This window comes from Vigna angularis, chromosome 2 (genome assembly GCF_016808095.1).
Source record: "Vigna angularis cultivar LongXiaoDou No.4 chromosome 2, ASM1680809v1, whole genome shotgun sequence".
NCBI lineage: Eukaryota > Viridiplantae > Streptophyta > Magnoliopsida > Fabales > Fabaceae > Vigna > Vigna angularis.
In genome coordinates, this window is record NC_068971.1 from 47,231,900 (window position 1) to 47,251,302 (window position 19,403).

The window sequence follows — 19,403 nt, forward strand, 5'->3', positions numbered from 1 at the left end:
TGCGGTGAACGTGGATCGAACACGTGACCTTCAGATCTTCAGTCTGACGCTCTCCCAACTGAGCTATCCCCGCAATTGGTAATACATGAAAATAGTTTAGTCTTGACTAATTATAATAAAATAAAACTAAAAAGATAAAACTTTGTATCGCCGACTGTGGGGATCGAACCCACGACCACGTGGTTAAAAGCCACGCGCTCTACCACTGAGCTAAGACGGCAACTGCGATACACTGTGTTTCGTGTTTATTAATCAATTTATATGTTTTTTCCTCATATCTCAACTTATAAAACTTGCTATTGATGAATTATGATTGTAGTTCAAATATTATGTTTTCTTTTGTTTTAAACAATAAAAATTAAATCACTAACATAACATAAATGTCGAGTTTTGTTTCTTATTTTCATATCTTATTCATTAACATAATAATTGATAAATTAATTTAGTATTTTGGATTTAATATTTGGAATTAATTTTAATGTGATTTTTTTAATTCATTTTTTATTTTATTTTGGATTTTCGGTTTAGTTATTTTTTTAAAATTTATGTTAATAATTTTTTAAAAGTGATCACATTCGTTGTTTTGACTTTTTTTTATTGAGTTTCTTATTTTATTTTTGTTTTCACACACTTTTTTACCACCACATTTCTTTTTCACAGTACATTTCACTTAACGCATTAGCAAAACTTTTTTTTTCATTATCCTTCTTATCATCCGTTATTTTTCATTACTCCTTCCATCACCCCGAACATAGTAGTTATCGTTATCTCACCACTCATCTTCGATGTTGACCAAACCGTCTCAACAATTATTTTTTATGGTATAAGCAGTTCACATCAAGACTAAGTTTCCATTACCCATGGGATGGGAGATTCTAGCACAACTGGATAATGTACTTTTTGGTGGAAGATTACATCAATTACTACATCCACAAGTCTTTGTAATTTTAAAGTGTTTATGATGTTGTCTCTTTCATTTTTGACTTATATTTTCTTATAATAGAACCCTCGTGTTGTGTTCAATGACACATATGACACATATGGCACTTTTCTTATAATAGAACCCTCGTGTGTGTGTGTGTGTGTGTGTGTGTGTGTGTGTGTGTGTGTGTGTGTGTGTGTGTGTGTGTGTGTGTGTGTGTGTGTGTGTGTGTGTGTGTGTGTGTGTGTGTGTGTGTGTGTGTGTGTGTGTGTGTGTGTGTGTGTGTGTGTGTGTGTGTGTGTGTGTGTGTGTGTGTGTGTGTGTGTGTGTGTGTGTGTGTGTGTGTGTGTGTGTGTGTGTGTGTGTGTGTGTGTGTGTGTGTGTGTGTGTGTGTGTGTGTGTGTGTGTGTGTGTGTGTGTGTGTGTGTGTGTGTGTGTGTGTGTGTGTGTGTGTGTGTGTGTGTGTGTGTGTGTGTGTGTGTGTGTGTGTGTGTGTGTGTGTGTGTGTGTGTGTGTGTGTGTGTGTGTGTGTGTGTGTGTGTGTGTGTGTGTGTGTGTGTGTGTGTGTGTGTGTGTGTGTGTGTGTGTGTGTGTGTGTGTGTGTGTGTGTGTGTGTGTGTGTGTGTGTGTGTGTGTGTGTGTGTGTGTGTGTGTGTGTGTGTGTGTGTGTGTGTGTGTGTGTGTGTGTGTGTGTGTGTGTGTGTGTGTGTGTGTGTGTGTGTGTGTGTGTGTGTGTGTGTGTGTGTGTGTGTGTGTGTGTGTGTGTGTGTGTGTGTGTGTGTGTGTGTGTGTGTGTGTGTGTGTGTGTGTGTGTGTGTGTGTGTGTGTGTGTGTGTGTGTGTGGTGTGTGTGTGTGTGTGTGTGTGTGTGTGTGTGTGTGTGTGTGTGTGTGTGTGTGTGTGTGTGTGTGTGTGTGTGTGTGTGTGTGTGTGTGTGTGTGTGTGTGTGTGTGTGTGTGTGTGTGTGTGTGTGTGTGTGTGTGTGTGTGTGTGTGTGTGTGTGTGTGTGTGTGTGTGTGTGTGTGTGTGTGTGTGTGTGTGTGTGTGTGTGTGTGTGTGTGTGTGTGTGTGTGTGTGTGTGTGTGTGTGTGTGTGTGTGTGTGTGTGTGTGTGTGTGTGTGTGTGTGTGTGTGTGTGTGTGTGTGTGTGTGTGTGTGTGTGTGTGTGTGTGTGTGTGTGTGTGTGTGTGTGTGTGTGTGTGTGTGTGTGTGTGTGTGTGTGTGTGTGTGTGTGTGTGTGTGTGTGTGTGTGTGTGTGTGTGTGTGTGTGTGTGTGTGTGTGTGTGTGTGTGTGTGTGTGTGTGTGTGTGTGTGTGTGTGTGTGTGTCTATCAATTAATTTAGTATTTTGATAAATGTCGAGTTTTGTTCCAAATCATTTCATATTTTAAATTTTTTGGAACTTCTTATTTACTAAAAATATTTCAATATTTACACTTTCAAGATATTAGACATACACTTATTACGAAAAGTTGTTGAAGTGAAAAAAATATAAAAAAAAAAACACAATGTAAAGTAGATGTAAAGTAGTGGTAATTGATCTTAGGTGTTTCATACTGTACCTCCAACACTTTCATTCTATACCTTCAACTTTTTCAAAAATTTATTTTTAACCTTAATAAATACCTTTTTTACTTTCTCTCTTTCTATTTAAAGTAAGGGTGTTTTATCTTGCACCTCCAACACTTCATTCTACACTTTCTAACTTTTTCAAAAATTTCTTTTTCTTTCTATTTAAAGTGATCCTACACTTTTTTAACTATGCACCTTTTTAACAAAATTTTCAAAATTTTATCTTTTATTTATAATTTAATAACTATTTAATTTAATTTCAAAATTTAATATTATTTAATATTTTTTCATATTTTAATAATTATTAAAATATAATTTGTATAATTATAATAATTATATTACAAAAATTAAAATTAAAATAATTAAAATAAAAGTAATAAAAATAAAAGTAATTATATAAAATATGATTTAATATATATAATAATATATTAAATTATATTAAAATATTAAAATATTAAATTAATAAAAGAGGATTTCAAAATTTTTAGATTTCTTAATTATTATTATGTTTTTTTTTTTTAATATCATTATATAATAATATAAATTATATTTTAATAATTATTTAAATAAAAAATATATTAAATAATATTAAAATTTTAAATTAAATTAAATAATTAATAAAGTATAAATAAAAAACAAATTTTTGAAAAAACTTTCGTGTCGCAACTGGAAATCCGATAACATAGTTATCAATACCAATATTCGATGATTTTTTTTAAATATTATTTTCTATTTAAAATTTAATAATAATTTAATTTTTCATATAATTGTTATATTATAAAAATTTAAATAAAAGTAATAAAAATAAAAATAATTACATGAAATCTGATTTAATATATAATTTTATATTAAATTATATTAAAATAATAAAATAGGATTTCGAAATTTTTAGATTTCTTAATTATTATTATTTTTATTTTTATTTTTCTAATATTACTACTATAACAATATAAAGTATATTTTAATATTTATTAAATATAAAATATATTACATAACATTATTTTTTTTAAATTATATTAAATAATTAATAAAGTATAAATAAAAAATAAATTTTTAGAAATTTCATGTAGGAATTGGAAATCCGATAACTACGTTATCGGATACCACCGACGACTTTTTTTAAATTTTATTTTCTATTTAAAATATAATGATAATTTAATTTAAATATGAAAAAGTTAAATTTTAATTATTATTAAAATATGAAAAAATATTAAATAATATTAGGTTTTTAAATTAAATTAAATAGTTATTAAATTATAAATAAAAAATAAAGTTTTAAAAATTTTGTTAAAAAGTTAAATAAGTGTAAGATTACTTTTAATAGAAAGAGAAAAAGTAATAAAAATATTTATTAAGATTAAAAGTAAATTTTTAAAAAAGTTGGAAGTGCAGTATATAAAACATCCTTGATCTCAACATACGGGGGCAAAATTGTAATACTGTTCTTTATAACTCTTTTTTTTGTCTATAGCTATCAATCAGGTCAAGTTCACAGGTCTAGCTTTTTAAAACTCTTAAAAGAAAAGTTTAAGGAATATTCCGCCTATGTACATGTCAGAGAAAAAAGTTTCCAGCAGTAGTGATTAGTTTTTTGAAAAAATTCATAAATGTATGTATTTCAGTTTTCAACACATTTTTAACACTTTACAGAAAATTATTTTTATTTAAAATTATTTATATTTTAAATAAAAAAATTATTTCATTAGCATTGGATAGACATCGAATAAATGATTTGATATTTTTTCTAATCTCTTATCAATAATTATTCCCCCACATGTTCTTTACCATATTTTTTCTTTCCATTCACACATACTAATTTTAAAATATATTAATGGTAAAACCTTAAAAAAATATATTTTAGAAATGGTTGTAGTTTAAAAAATGGGTTAAATATGTTTTTAGTCCCTAAACTATTGGTCGTTTCTGATTTTCGTCCCTCTTTCAAAGCAAGGTACGATTTGGTCCTCAATCTTTAAAAAACGTTCGTTTTAGTCGAAAAAACGAACGTTTTGAGGACTAAAACGAGGACTAAAAACAAAATTTTGAGGACTAAAACGAACGTTTTTTAAAGATTGAGGACCAAATCGTACCTTACTTTGAAAGAGGGACGAAAACCAGAAACGACCAATAGTTTAGGGACTAAAAACATATTTAACCCTTAAAAAATAATGAAATTTAGTTATTTTAATATTAAATTATTTATTTATAAATAGTTTTGTTATAAACGAGTTTTATTATTTTAAAATATATTATTTCTCATAAATTATTTTATTAAATTTTTCTATTTTCTTTTTAAGAGTTTTGACTTTCAAGTTATCTCTTTGACGATCAGGAGATGTCTAATTGATCACAGTGACGAGATCTATATTTCTAGTTGATCACTTTCTATCATAGAATAAGTAAGTTTCTACTTCTGTTTTAAGGTTCTGGATATCAATTTTGGATGTTTTTTAAGTCGTTTTGGACCCTTCCGGAGCTGTTGGTGAGTGTTTCAAAATTGTTTTCCTTGCCTAACTGTGAGTATCAAGTTTTTATGAAGAATATTGTGTGAATTCTGATGACTTGTAATGATGTTTCTAGTTCTTTAATGTATGATCAGTAGTTTCATGTATTGGTATACTATGTAAAAGTGAAAGGAAATGTGATTCAATGTAAATGTGAAGTGATATCAACGGTTTCAAAGGCATGAAAATGAGTTCCAAGGAAAAACCTATGGTTGAATGGTTTCAAGTGTGTTAGAATGAATGCAGGTAGCTTAGTCTTTGAGGTTTTTCTGACACTCTAATAGTCATATATTCTCACATAAAGAGGTTTGACACATGTGGTGAGAATAACAAGATGTCTTAGTCTAGGTGCTTCCAATATGGTCTAAGACGCAGTACAGACTAACCTTGTGATGGGTGGTAGGGTAAAATCCAATTGAAAGGACTTTGTAAAGTAGTAGTGGCCACCATAAGTGCACAACGCGCCATAACTCGACATTCATTCTAAGTCCGGACAGTTCAGTCTAGGTCATTGCATGTTAAGATGTTTTGTTTGATTTATATTACATCTGACTCATGTATGAAATGTTTTAAATTTATGATGACTATTTTTTACATCTAGCTTACCCTTACTTTTGTCTTTGGTTATGTGTGAGTTTTCTCTTTTACGATGATCACCTTAATGGTGTGAGTTTAGAGAGACATTATTTTCATTTGTTCTAACGAGAAGTGAGGACGAAACATATAAATTAGTAAATGAATCTACAATACTAAATCTATTGTCTTTTTATAGATTTACTTTTATTTAAATATTCTATTATCATTAATTTAATATTTTAATAATTTTATATTATTAAAATGAGACGCTACATCAACCATATTTTTCGTTTCAATCGTTAGAAACATATGTCTCACAGTTATACATATTTACATTTTTTTACAATAATAAAAGAATAATATAATTATTATTTTTATCTAACCTTTATTATAATAACTGTTTTGGTGTAAATGTTGTCCGGTGTGTCTTTGTTGCTCTTGGCTATCTGGGACGCTTGCTCTTTTTCAATTGTTGTTGTTCATACTCCCCAAAGGAGGGGGAGGTACCTGCAAAGATACTCCGATGCTCAAGTCAGATGTGAGTTATGGAGCCTCAGCTCTCAAGAGAATGATTATGATACTGCTCTGAAATATTATTTTGGATCTCTAGACATAAAGAGAACGTACCTGAACTTTTGCTCTGTCATTGTATTTATAAGCAAAATAAAAATAATCACCTTACCTAAAAATATGGTTAGTGGCTTTATAAATATCTTAACCGTTTAAGATATTTTATGTAATAAATATAATATCTAAGATATTTTATAAATATCTTACTACATAACATGCCCCCCAAGTCTGAGTTAACGGTTCCGTTTTTACGGACGTGGTAACTATAGGACTTATGAGTTTGAGGGAGGCTGTATTCACTGTGGTCTGAACGTTTCAAACCAAGGATGACCGCGCGGTTCAGTTTTGAAGGACCGAAAGGATATGAAGCCGAACAGCAAAAAAACGGGAATGAGTGAGGCCGAACGTGAGGACCTGGATGGCCGAGCGGTAGAGGTTGTATAGCCGAAGGTCATAGAAGCTGAATGCTTGAGGTGACGGACGGTAGAGGTCGAGTGGCATGTGAGGCCGGATGATTGAAGCCAAGCGGACGAACGTCATGGAGGTCGAATGGTAACATTAATGGCGTCGAACGGTCGAATACTTGAACGCTCGTACACATGGATCGACGAGCGGTTGAAAGCAAAGGTCGAACACCTTTGAGGCCGAACGGCCGACTGCTTGAACGCTCGTACACATGAGTTGTCGAGCGGTTGCAATCAAAGGGAGGCCGAACGACCGACTGCTTGAACGCTCGTACACATGAATTGTCGAGGATGAGGGTCGAGTAAGGGTATACCAGGTGTTCAAGGGAGAACAGTTACCCGTGGGAGTGTATCCCGAATGTACTGGGTGTTCTTGGGCGAACAGTTACCCGTGGAGTGTATCCCGAATGTACTGGGTGTTCTTGGGCGAACAGTTACCCATGGGAGTGTATCCCGAATGTACTGGGTGTTCTTGGGCGAACAGTTACCCATGGGAGTGTATCCCGTAGAACGCTCGTGGACTTGGTTTGTCAAGCCGTTGATGTTCTGGGTGTTCTTGGGCGAACAACTACCAGAGGGAGTGTATCCCGTAGAACGCTCGGTTTTCTGTTGGCCGTCTACTGTGACCTGCATAAGATATACAATATGTAAAAATATCGAGCGTTTTAAACCTGGCGGTCGAACGTCAATAGGATCGCATGGTAGAGCGGTCGTTTCGATAGATGGTCGAGCCGTAGAGGCCGAGTGGTCGAACGTCAGGGAGGCTGAGTGTTTAACGCTTTAGGTCGAGCGTTCGTGAAAAACGAATGCTGGGATGCTTGAGACGCAAATCACCGAACGACTGAGGCGAAAGGGTGGAGGCCAGGCGGCCGAACGTCATTGAGACCTACATGCTGAACTGAGGCAAGCGGACGAACGTTATTGAGTCCGATTGGCTGATCATCACTGGGGTCGAATGGCCCAATGCTTGAGTGCTCGTATAGATGTATGGTCGAGCGGTAGAGGCCGAAAGACCGAGAGTCAATGAGGCTGAGTGGCTGAAAGCAGGAACGTTCGAGGTTGAATGTTTGAACAAATGAGACCGAATGGGCAAAAGGTTGAGCGTTCGGGAGGCCGGATGGTTGATTGCCAGGGAGGCCGGATGGCTAATGGCCAGGGAGGCCGAAGTGTCGAATGGTTAAGGCCCAGGTGCCGAACGTCAGGAGGCCGATCATGAGTATGACCGAATGTTGGAGCGCTCGTGTTGGTGTATTGTCGAGCAGTAGAGACCGAGCGACATGTGAGGTCGAACGTGAGGACTGTATGAACGCTCGACACATAGGTTGTCGAGCGGTCGAGTGGCACGTGAGGCCTAGCGCTAGAGACCGAACGTTAATGACGAGCGAAGTGCCGAACGCTCTAGACCGAACGGCCGCGAGAACGAATGCTCGAACGTGTGAGACGCAATTGGCCGAACGCTTTAGGCCGAACGGCCGTGAAAACAAATGCTGGAATTGCTTGAGACGCAAATGGCCGAACGATCGAGGCAAAAGGTTGGAGGCCAAGGGGCCGAAAGTGATTGAGGACGATTGGGCGAGCATCAGTTTGGTCGAATGGGCGAACGCTTGTGGATCTGAACGATCGAACGCTGGAGTGTTCGGGGCCATGGATGACCGAACGATTTGAGGGCGAGCGGACGAATGTTATTAAGGACGCCGGCTGGACGCTTGATGCTGAATATTGCCGAACGGCGGTGAGAACGAAAGGCCGAACGATTAAGTGTTGAGATCGTGCATGACCGAGCGCTAGAGACCGAACGTCAATAAGAAAGGCCGAACGTAAGGGAGACGGGTGGCCGAACGGTCGAGACCAAGGTTTGCCGAACGTTATTGAGGCGGGTGGACCGAGTGGACGAACGGCTGAGGCCGAGGTTGGCCGAACGTTATTGAGGCGGGTGGACCGAGTGGACGAACGGTTGAGGCCGAGGTTGGCCGAACGTTGGGGACCGAGTGGACGAACGTCAGTGGACGCTCAATAACCGAGCATCATTTTGGTGGAATGACCGAACGCTGATCGAGCCGAGCGTCCGCATGCTGGAGTATTTGAGGATGAAGAACCGACAAAAGGTGAGGTCGGACGGACGAGTAGTGGAACGCTTGTGGCCACAGAATGGTCGTGATATACACTCGCCCTTGTTGGTCGACCTAGATGGACGACCTTGGAGTGCGGCTCGTTCTTGATGGTCGATCTGGACATTGTCGAACGGTGATGAGGACGGCTTTGTCGATCGGTCACGGTCGACACTCGATCTTGCTGTCGACCAAGGTGGATGACCTAGGTGGCGGCTTATTCTTGGTGGTCGACCTGGACATTGTCGAACGGCAATGAGGCAGGTTTCGTCGATCGGTCACGGTCGACACTCGGTCTTGTCGGTCGACCAAGGTGGACGACCTTGGTGTGCGACTCATTCTTGGTGGTCGACCTGGACATTGTCGAACGACAATGAGGCAGGTTTCGTCGATCGGTCACGGTCAACACTCGGTCTTGTCGGTCGACCAAGGTGGACGACCTTGGAGTGCGCCGAATGGTTGATTGCCAGGGAGGTCGAACGGTGGATTGCCAGGGAGGCCGAATTGTTGAACATCAGTGTGGTCGAACGGCCGAACGCTGGAACGCTCGTGACCATGGATGGTCGAGCGTCATTGAAGCCGAAAGGCAGAACATTTGGCGAGGCTGATTGCTGGACGCTTGAAGCCGCACGTCCGTTAGGTGAAATGGTCGATCATGTGGAGGCAGAACTGAACGAGGCGTGGATGGCGCGAGTGTTGCGGAAGACGTGGAGAATGGGTCTGACAATGCGGCAGACCTGGAGGCGCCGAAAGAGCTTGTCTCTGATTTGGGAATTTAGGGTTTTCGGTTTGCGAATTGTGCGATCCTGGTCAGAGTTTTTCTCGTTGGGGATTTTGGGGTCTTTCCGTTCTCATTCTCGATTCTGATTTTAGGGTTTCGATTCCTGTATGAAGGGCTCGCAATCTTGAACGCATAAAGATGGCGAGGGCAGTGACGCCGTGATTGGAAAAAGCGGCGGCGATATTGAGCTTTGGGTTTAGGGTTCCTGTTGTTCTCCGATTTCGGGGATTGGGGTTTGTGGAAATTGGGAAATTAGGGATTTCTGATCTAATTGGATTTTCATTGATTGGATTTGTGGTTTTGATCTTCGCAGCGGCGACGATGAAGGCAGCAGCCCTCTCCGACGAGGATTTCCCGTGTTTACCGACAAAGGAGACGGTGAAACTAGATATTGTTCCGAAGCGTCACGGTCCCTGCAACAATCTTCAACTCGTTCTTGAATAATTGGATTGTGACATTGTTGTTTCCTCCAAGTGGAAGGAAAAACTTGGGTGACGACGTCGAGATTAAAAGAGGCAGTGAAAGAAGTTTTCTCTCCCGCAAAGGGGTGTGATTTTGCGGAGGTGCTCACTGGCGCGATTTCGCAGAGGTGCTCGCGGAGGAGATTCCTTGCGATGATGCGGCAGCTTCATCTTGATGGGTAGCTTTATCTGAAGAAGGGATTTGTGGAGGCCGAGGCTCCTCTTGTGGCTTCTTTGGGATTGCACTCGGCCCCACGGTGGGCGCCAAAATGTTTCGGTGTAAATGTTGTCCGGTGTGTCTTTGTTGCTCCTGGCTGTCTGGGACGCTTGCTCTTTTCCAATTGTTGTTGTTCATACTCCCCAAAGGAGGGGGAGGTACCTGCAAAGATACTCCGACGCTCAAGTCAGATGTGAGTTATGGAGCCTCAGCTCTCAAGAGAGTGATTATGATACTGCTCTGAAATATTATTTTGGATCTCTAGACATAAAGAGAAGAGAACGTACCTGAACTTTTGCTCTGTCATTGTATTTATAAGCAAAATAAAAATAACCACCTTACCTAAAAATATGGTTAGTGACTTTATAAATATCTTAACCGTTTAAGATATTTTATGTAATAAATATAATATCTAAGATATTTTATAAATATCTTACTACATAATAATAACAATAATTACCCAAATATAAAAAGTGAAATTATAATAAAACATGTAAAAATATATTATACAAATATTTATTTGTTAAAATGCTCTTAAAATTTCATCATACTTTTTATATATATTTATTATTTTGTATTTTGAAGAAGAGTGAAGACGACATTAATTTATTCTATTTAGAAAAGTACTATTTTATGAATTTAGTATCTTTGATTCAATTACATCTATCCCTTATCATGATTTCAGGTAATAATGCACTGTAAAAATTTCTTGAGACCGTCACTCCAGTATTTCCAAAATCCAAATTCAACACAATAATTGACACTAATCTCTTTAAAATAAGGTTAAATATCCTTAGAAAATTGGAATTAGTTTTTCTTTTAAATTTTGGTCTAATTTAATTTCGAAATTTTTTATTTCTTTTAACTAAATTTTGTTAAGTTTATTTAATGTTTCAAGTGCGTTTGATGATAACATTATAATTGTTTACACATATTTTTGCTTCAATGTTAATTGAGAAAGAAATAAATTTGAAACATTAAATAAAATTAATAAAATTTGATTAAAAAAACTAAATTCATATATTTCTAAAGTTAACTAGTCTAAATTTTTAAAAAGAAATTAATTCTAATTTAAAAAAAAATAAAAATATATTTAATCCTTAAATTAATATATAAAGTTAAGACGTTGATAGGACTTAAAAGAACATTTTAAGAAGATTATTTATATAATAAGGGTTAAAAGAGCATCACGTGGTAATGGGTCAGATTCTGGTGATCTTACTATTCAACAGTCAAATGTACAAAGGTCGTTCAAAAGGGGCATGCATGTGATTCTGACCCAGTTTGGTCCAATTCATGTGGAATTAAATTAAAACGACTCTAAAATACCACTAATTATTATTTACTTTAAGTTGCAACATCAATTATAATGTGTATTATTTTAATCGTGGTTATCATTTTCCTCAATAAGGAAGGTTGGTCCATATCCATCCAGAGTCAAATGTTACTTCCACACGCATTCATCATGATGCCACTGGATTATTCACAGTAAAAAATGTGTTGATATTTTAGATAAGATAAAATAAATTTATAATATAAATAAATATAAATATTATTTTAAAATTTATTTTTATAAAATTGAATTATACTTAAATTTTATTTTATGGTATTTTAGTATTGGTTAAAATTATTTTAACAAAATATATTGTTTATTTATATTTTTTTATTTGTTTAGATTTATTATTTAACTTTTATCGAATCGACTGTACTATGTAAGTAAATATATCTCTCATTTTATAAACCAAGTTGAAATCTATTTATTAAATAAATATTTATGAACAAAAATAAACATAAAAAGTGTGTTTCAACACTCCATATATATTTAACAAAAAAAATGATAAATTTCTAAATTATATGATATGATAAGAAAAGAATATATAAAAACAAATAAATATATAATAGATGTAAATAAAATAAAAATGTATGTATAATTGCTCTTCAAGAATATAGTTGAAAATGAAATCAATCAACCACGTCCATGGGAAGCAAAACTTTGGCTGTTAGATACACGATCATTTTCCCCTTTTATAAATAATGAAAAATATCACTTTTTTTTTTATTTATAATTTTTATAAGGTATAATATATTGAAAAAGAAAATACCGTTCTTAACTTCCACCCATCTCTAACTTTTCAACTTTGAGTAAGCTTTTTGTACCTTTTCATCAAACACAATCATAATCACACTTTACATAATTATATTAACTCTTAGCTTTTTTAAATTACAAAAATAAATATCAGTATAATGATTATTGACCATTAATGAATCCAACATGGCATTTGATGGACTTCTTGATTCATGGATAATTAAAAATATTTTACATATTTATATATTTAAAAAAAAAATTAATTAAACAATTTAGTAAATAAATCAATATATAAGCTTAAAATATAAAGTATAACGAATAAAAATGCTTTTATTTAAAAAGTATCCCAATCACAACTCGTCCGATTTTATAAAGTCTTCTTGTTGATTTTCTTCCATTAAAATCTAATAAATATTATTTCTAATCAAGTTATTAGGATTTAAGAGTTTTTTTTGTTAGAATATAACTTGAATGGAAAGCTGAAATTTGATGAAACGAATTTTGTAAATTGTGAAATTTGATTGACTAGTAAAGAAATACATCAAAAGCTCATCTGCATAAGAACCGATCTTAGACTTTTGACACGAATGTTAGCCTTGAATAAAACCCATCACCATATCCCTTTTATATGAACAAAGGAAAAAAAGGGTACGAGAGTAATGCCGGATTTTAAGCTTAATACTTATATGCCATGGTTATATACGCTTCAAACAAATAAAATAAAATAGTTATAGTAATTTTTTTTTGCTATGATGGTAATTACGGGCCTGAAATTGATGTGTGACTAGAGATTATGATCACTGTTGGTATAGTAATTTGATACTAAAAAAACGAAAAGTACAATAATAATTTCGAGTGTTTTATTGAGATAAACTTGTTTGACAGAGATAAAACAAAATATGTAGTTATGATTTTCTGTTTATTTAGGTACAATATTATTCTACGATAGATTTAATAATAAAATAATTGATATTTTATTTTTTATTTTTATTCCGGTAATATTGTAAGTGTCAGAACTATTTATAACTTTTTAATTATCAATGAATAATAGACTCAATTTTAAAAAATTATTAAGTGTGTGTAACGCGAGATTTTCTTAAGACGTTGATATGCAAAATGAAGAAAAATGAGACTACAGAAAGAAAATAGAAAAAAAGAGTGTCTGTGCTCTAATATAATTATAAGATAGGATGTCAAAATATGCAAGGTATATTTTTATATTCATTTGAGGTATTATTTTCCATTCTACCATAAAAAAAACATGTTAAATAAGTGTAAGTGCATTATCCTACCATTATTCAAATAAAATACGGGAAAGAATTGCCATTTGTAAAAGGAAATAGAATAAATTTTTACACGACACATTACTTTTCACTCTTCCATTACAAAAGATCAAGTTAAAATGAGTATAAGTTATCATTATTCTTGTAAAAACTGATATACTAATGTGTTAATGTACTTTTTCTCATGTTTCGGATGCAACGTTTTTATTTTTTGAACATGATTTTCAAAAGGTTGATAGTTATATAAAGATAATATCAATAGATGTCAATCATTATATTTGGTATTGTTCACTTAAAAATTTAAAACTTTATCACAATTTTGTCTAGAGTCTTAAAAAATTAAAGGCCATGAGAGTTTTTGTCTTTAGACTGCGACAATATTTTAACCTCAAATTCATTAAATAACAACTTAGTAGTTAATTACTGTATCTGAGATATAGTTCGTTTTTTTAACTTGAAGATCTATAACATTTTTTTTTCTTTAAAAAACATATTGGAATATAAAAGAAATAAAATATATTTAAATTATTCTTAATCTCGAGTTTTAAACTATATATGAAGTAAAAAATACAACATTAACTATGCACATAATTGTCAGGTAAAGAGTTTCCAAACGTGCTACTAGGATTAACTTTCTTGAATTTTCATTCAAATTTTGCCACATGTTCCAAAAACGATAGTTGAGCTGTGGGAGAAAAAAGATTGGAGAATGAAAGATAAATAAATTCTCTTACTAATATAAAGAAATAAAAATCTGTACAACTGACAAGCATGCATGCTTTAATTTCATGCTACAGAAAGTGCCATCTCTATATATTACTCGAAAACAATGCAGAATGTGTAAGGACAAAGTTGGTATCCTATGTACGAAGAGGAGAAGGAGACAAGCTAGAAATAGGAGTAGCACTGCTGCTTGAGCTATGACCATTTATTTGTGTGTCGTTGGAATCCTGAAGATGTTCCAATGATCTCACCACATCACCTATGTTTGGTCTAAGTTTTTGATCTGTAGAGAGGCATTGAATTGCAAGGTGAGCTATTCTCTTTGCTTCTCTCTTAGAGTATTGGCCTTCTATACGTGCATCCATGACTTGGGAGATCTTGTGTTTGTTTATCAGAAGTGGTTTCGCCCATTCAACTAGATTATGCTCTCCATTCGGCCTGTTGCTGTCCAGTGCACGTTTTCCCGACATAAGTTCCAGAAGAACAACTCCAAAACTGTATATGTCACTCCTTTTCGTTAAGTGACCTTCACAACATACACAATTGGATAAAAGGTTAATAATATAAAAGATAATCTTTTCCTAAAAAGCTTTATGCAGAAAATTTTTCACCCATATTTACCTGTTGCAATATACTCAGGAGCAGCGTAGCCAAAGGTGCCCATCACCCTTGTAGAAACATGACTCTTGTCACCTTCTGGTCCATTTTTTGCCAACCCAAAATCAGACAGTTTTGCATTATAATTCTGTCATTCACAAAAGCCAATTTTAGAATGCCAGGGCTAACTAATAAACCTATATCTTACTCTTGTATGATCAATTTGATTTCACTTACAGAATCAAGTAAGATGTTAGAAGTTTTGAAGTCCCTGAATATTACATCTACTTCATCACTGTGAAGAAATGCAAGCCCTTTGGCAGCATCAAGAGCAATCTTCATACGGATGTTCCAAGAGAGCGGTTCAATGTAAGAGGCCCCTGATCCACAAACATTGGTAGATATGAGATTTTCAGGAGCTTAAGGTGCTAACAAGAAAAAGCAACTCAAAAAGAAACTTACTCCTAAACAAGTGATTATCCAAGCTACCCTTGGCCACAAACTCATACACCAGAATCCGGTGATCATCCTCCAAGGAGTAACCAATTAGCTTCACAAGATTAGGATGACTGAGCTGCCCCAGGTAGTTGATTTCCGTCTGCATATATAGTACAGGCTAATCAGTCACAATATTCACAGTAAATATCTAAACTGCAAGCAAGATTTGTTGTTCTTAGTTCTTATTTATTGAGCTTAACTGAGCAAGATTTGTTGTTCTTAGTTCTTATTTAGAAGGAGTGTGTGTTACTAACATTTGCTACATAGATTACAAAAACAATGGTCAGCACCAGAAACATGTCTGGGAACTCCTTACCATTGTTCAATGTTCTAAGTTGTGAAAGGCCATGCGAAGTGAAAGTGAGACACTCACCAACCATTCAATGTGTCCCTGGTTGCTTTCTTGATTAAGCCTCTTCACAGCAATGACCATTCCTGTGCCTGCTTTAGTAGGGGCAAGTGTCTGCTCATCAATCCACCCTTTAAACACACTACCAAACCCACCTTCACCTACCATACTATCTGGACGAAAGTTCCTTGTAGCAGTTCTTAGCTCATTGAATGCAAAATTCTTCAAATTGCAGGCTTCCAATATCTCAACCTCATTCTGAGGAGTTAGAAGCATAGATGAAGACGACACCGTGCCGCTTAAAACACTCGGATCATTCTCTTCTTTGCTACCATCCTTTGAATTCAAACCTGCCCATGTCAAAACAGAACATGATTCACTTCGGGCAAGCACTCTACTAACATCTACTTTCTGCTTCATTCAAAAAACCGTAACAGTCAAAGTGGTACAGAAACGATTTTTCTACTATTCATCTCTGTAATGTTATGACTGCAATTCAATTCATACTTCTCTTATACATAGTCTTCCCTATGTAGCGCGGCAGGAAACGAAAAATCTTACATACCAAAAACATCTTAAAAAAGATAAAGATGGAATCATCTCTATTGTCAAAATTTTCTCGGTCTTTACATAGTTTAAACTTCTAAAACGAATGGTTGAAGAGATAATCTCGCCGAGTTCTCTTGTGAACTGCATAAATCACTCCCGTTAACTTTATTTATTGCAGGTTAAACTCATAATTTTGAACTGAATTTAACAATTTTCGGATCCTTAGTTCCTTTAACTGTGCAGAGGATCCAAGTTCACTGAAAATAAAAGAAAGCAATTCCAACCAATAAAATTTTTCATTTGATACCAGAGTGTTTCTATTTTTATTTAATTAAGAAATCTGGTATCTTTTAGAGAGAGCAATTCTATTTGAGTCAGGTAGGACCATCAAAAACTCAAACTTCAGACTACTATTTAAAGTAGATCAATCTGTGCCAATTGAATCAAAGTCTTTATATTTTGCTTTGGATGCGCACACTGATAACTTATCCTTCATTCGAAGCAAGTCTTCTATGGTGTTTGTGAGTCAAACATTGAACACAAACAAGCAGCAAAATTTAATTCACAAAACCACACGAAGTTGGAACTTTCAAAACTCCAATCCAAATGGTCTTCGGCATAAGCAAACACAGTTCAGAATGAAGATGTTAAAGTTAAGAAAAAGAAGGTGGGAAGAGTAGAAAAAGAATGATACCATTACGTGGAGGGCTCTCGGCTTTGATCTTTGGAGGAGCACTAAAGCAGCAACCCATGAACACTGTTCTAGAGAGAGCTAAATAAAAAAGATACCCTCTTGTATCTTTTTCTTCAGTGTAATCAGCAGCAGGTACAAGTTGAAGTTTTGAATTTGGAGGAGAGAAAGAAAGGCTTAGAAGAGAAGAAAAGGAGTTGCACGTGTGAAAGGAAGAAAGTTTGGAGGTGAAAGATAGCTGTCCGGCAAGAACTTGTCTGTTATCTGCCGAATTTACAAGGCAATATTGAGTTGAGTTGGAAAGTTTGTGGTGTGTTGGTGTGAATGATGTTATGTTATGGTTTTTGATGTGGCTGTTTTTCTTGGAAATTTCATGTACTTTATTAGACCATCGAGAAGGATTAATAAGAACAGGGTTGTCGAGGCCGCCACCGTAGGTTCTGGTTGGGAGCAAGTTGCAGGAAAAAAGGGAAGACTTCATAATTGCTTTGCTTTGACTTCCTCTCACTCCTGTTAGGATGTCTTAATAAAAATAACTGAAGAAAAAATGTGCATGGTAAGATTACTATTATTTTTATTTATTTTATTTGATATAAAAAAGTAAAAAGAATGTAATTGTTTTATGTTTGCACCTAATACTCTTTGAAAATTGGTAATATTTGTCATTTATAAACCTAAAAGTTTCATATAGTTTAGAAATGAAGATTAAAACTAGTTTATACAAGTAGTTTCTTTTTTCTAACCTTTAAAAAGAAATATGATGGAAATATCCAATTTTTAAAACAGAGAGTGTTATCTTAACCATTTTTTTCCAAATAGAAAGAAACAAATGGATGTTATGAATATTGTAAATGAAAAAAGAAAATCAAAGTGCCTTTGTCTTTCGTTTCTAGAAAAACAGTGTTTATGTCTAAATTTGAATGGAAGAATTTCTTGAGTGCAAGACCCACATAAATCTTTCTCTTTTTGTTGTTGTATATAGTCTTCGTGTGTAACGGGAAAAATGGAGGAAGGAAATTCATTAGAAAATAAATATAATTTTAGAGATTTAATTGTAAAAAATGATTGAGGACGTAGTTAAAAATTGTTGACCAGTTTCAGGACATGCAGATCAAGTTAATCTAATTTAAATTATTTAAAAATAAATACACGCTTAGACCATTAGATTCGGTATTACTTTGTCAAATATCAATTCAAGAAACACTAACCCACGTTGTGCCTTTTGTTTATTTAGTATAATATAAAAGAACGCTAAAATGCCTTGACTGGCCTCTTTTTTGCACTAAAATATGAGGAGACAGAAAGATTTATTTTGGACCACACTGCGTTTTTAATTAAAGTAGTTAAATGAATGAACGTAACCAAACTTTATCTTGTCCATTATTCTATATTTTTTTAAGAATATGAAGTCAAACGGAAAACATTGTATTTGTTGCATATTTTTTTATAAAAGTTTTCGCTCCAAATAATAGATGGAGATTAGGAAAAGAAAGAAAGAAAATATTTATAAATTATTATAATGCGTCAATTGTTTAAGGGGAAGCCATTATTAGTGGGCCATGATTTGGGTCAACCCTATAATATTATAGGATGAAAATTGTCTCCTTATTTTTATAGTTGTGAATGAGTCTATTTGTTGCGCTTTGAGAATACTTTCTCAAACTTGGCTTCTCGTGACCAGAACAAGCAATGAGAAAAATAGTGTTGAAAAGAGCCATTGAAGGATTCTCTTACTCTGTTTTATAATTTGTAAATTTGATTTCCTTTAACATATTTTAAGTATCAATTATCACATTTAGATTATAAATATTAAAAAAATAATTAAATTTTAAAATATATATATCAAAATAGAACTAATACACTTTCTAATGTTCAACTTGAGATAATGAATTTATGGTGGATAAATCAGTATAATATTTTTATACAATGGAACAGTCATAATACAAGTATGAATCGTATAATAATTTCATAAATGAAAATTAAACATATATAAGTTCAGCTTTAATTGAATTGAATCATTTTAAAATTTAATATAATATAATATATATATATATATATATATATATATATATATATATATATATATATATATATATATATATATTGGTTTTACTACGTTTAGTTTATCCAATTAGATATAATTATTTTTCAAAGATGCTTTATTTACAATTGTTTGACAGAGAGTCAAAAGTGGTAAGTTAGAGTTATAAACTTCTTCCTAAATACTTAAAGGAAAATAAATTAGAATTAGTAATTATGTAAGTTAGAAATAATAGTTTGAGGAAACTGGTATAAAGAAATTCTTCAAATAAATTTCTAAATAATTTGAGTTTTAATTTTTTATTTTATTTTAAAAATACATGTAAACAAAAATAATCCTACGTGCGTTTACATATCCAACGTGTGACTGTCACAATATCTGTGTTTAATGTGCAGAGTCTTTGAGCTCAGTGAA

The 19,403-nt window shown here is 34.0% G+C and overlaps 1 protein-coding gene and 2 non-coding genes across 3 annotated transcripts; all 3 read right to left on the minus strand.

Moving 5' to 3' along the window:
• On the minus strand, positions 1-73 carry TRNAF-GAA (transfer RNA phenylalanine (anticodon GAA)). Its single transcript has one exon. It is a non-coding gene; the product is annotated as a tRNA-Phe (tRNA).
• Positions 74-148: 75 nt separating this feature from the next.
• TRNAK-UUU (transfer RNA lysine (anticodon UUU)) lies at positions 149-220 on the minus strand. The gene has a single exon. It is a non-coding gene; the product is annotated as a tRNA-Lys (tRNA).
• A 14,023-nt stretch (positions 221-14,243) lies between these two features.
• On the minus strand, positions 14,244-17,446 carry LOC108326804 (receptor-like cytoplasmic kinase 176). Its single transcript, XM_052873650.1, has 6 exons — positions 16,952-17,446; positions 15,733-16,058; positions 15,324-15,459; positions 15,099-15,241; positions 14,886-15,009; positions 14,244-14,790 (listed from the first exon to the last, which is right to left on the minus strand). Exons 1-6 carry the CDS (start codon positions 17,427-17,429, stop codon positions 14,402-14,404), a joined length of 1,596 nt encoding a protein of 531 aa, XP_052729610.1. The 5' UTR covers positions 17,430-17,446; the 3' UTR covers positions 14,244-14,401.
• Between the last annotated feature and the right edge of the window lie 1,957 nt (positions 17,447-19,403).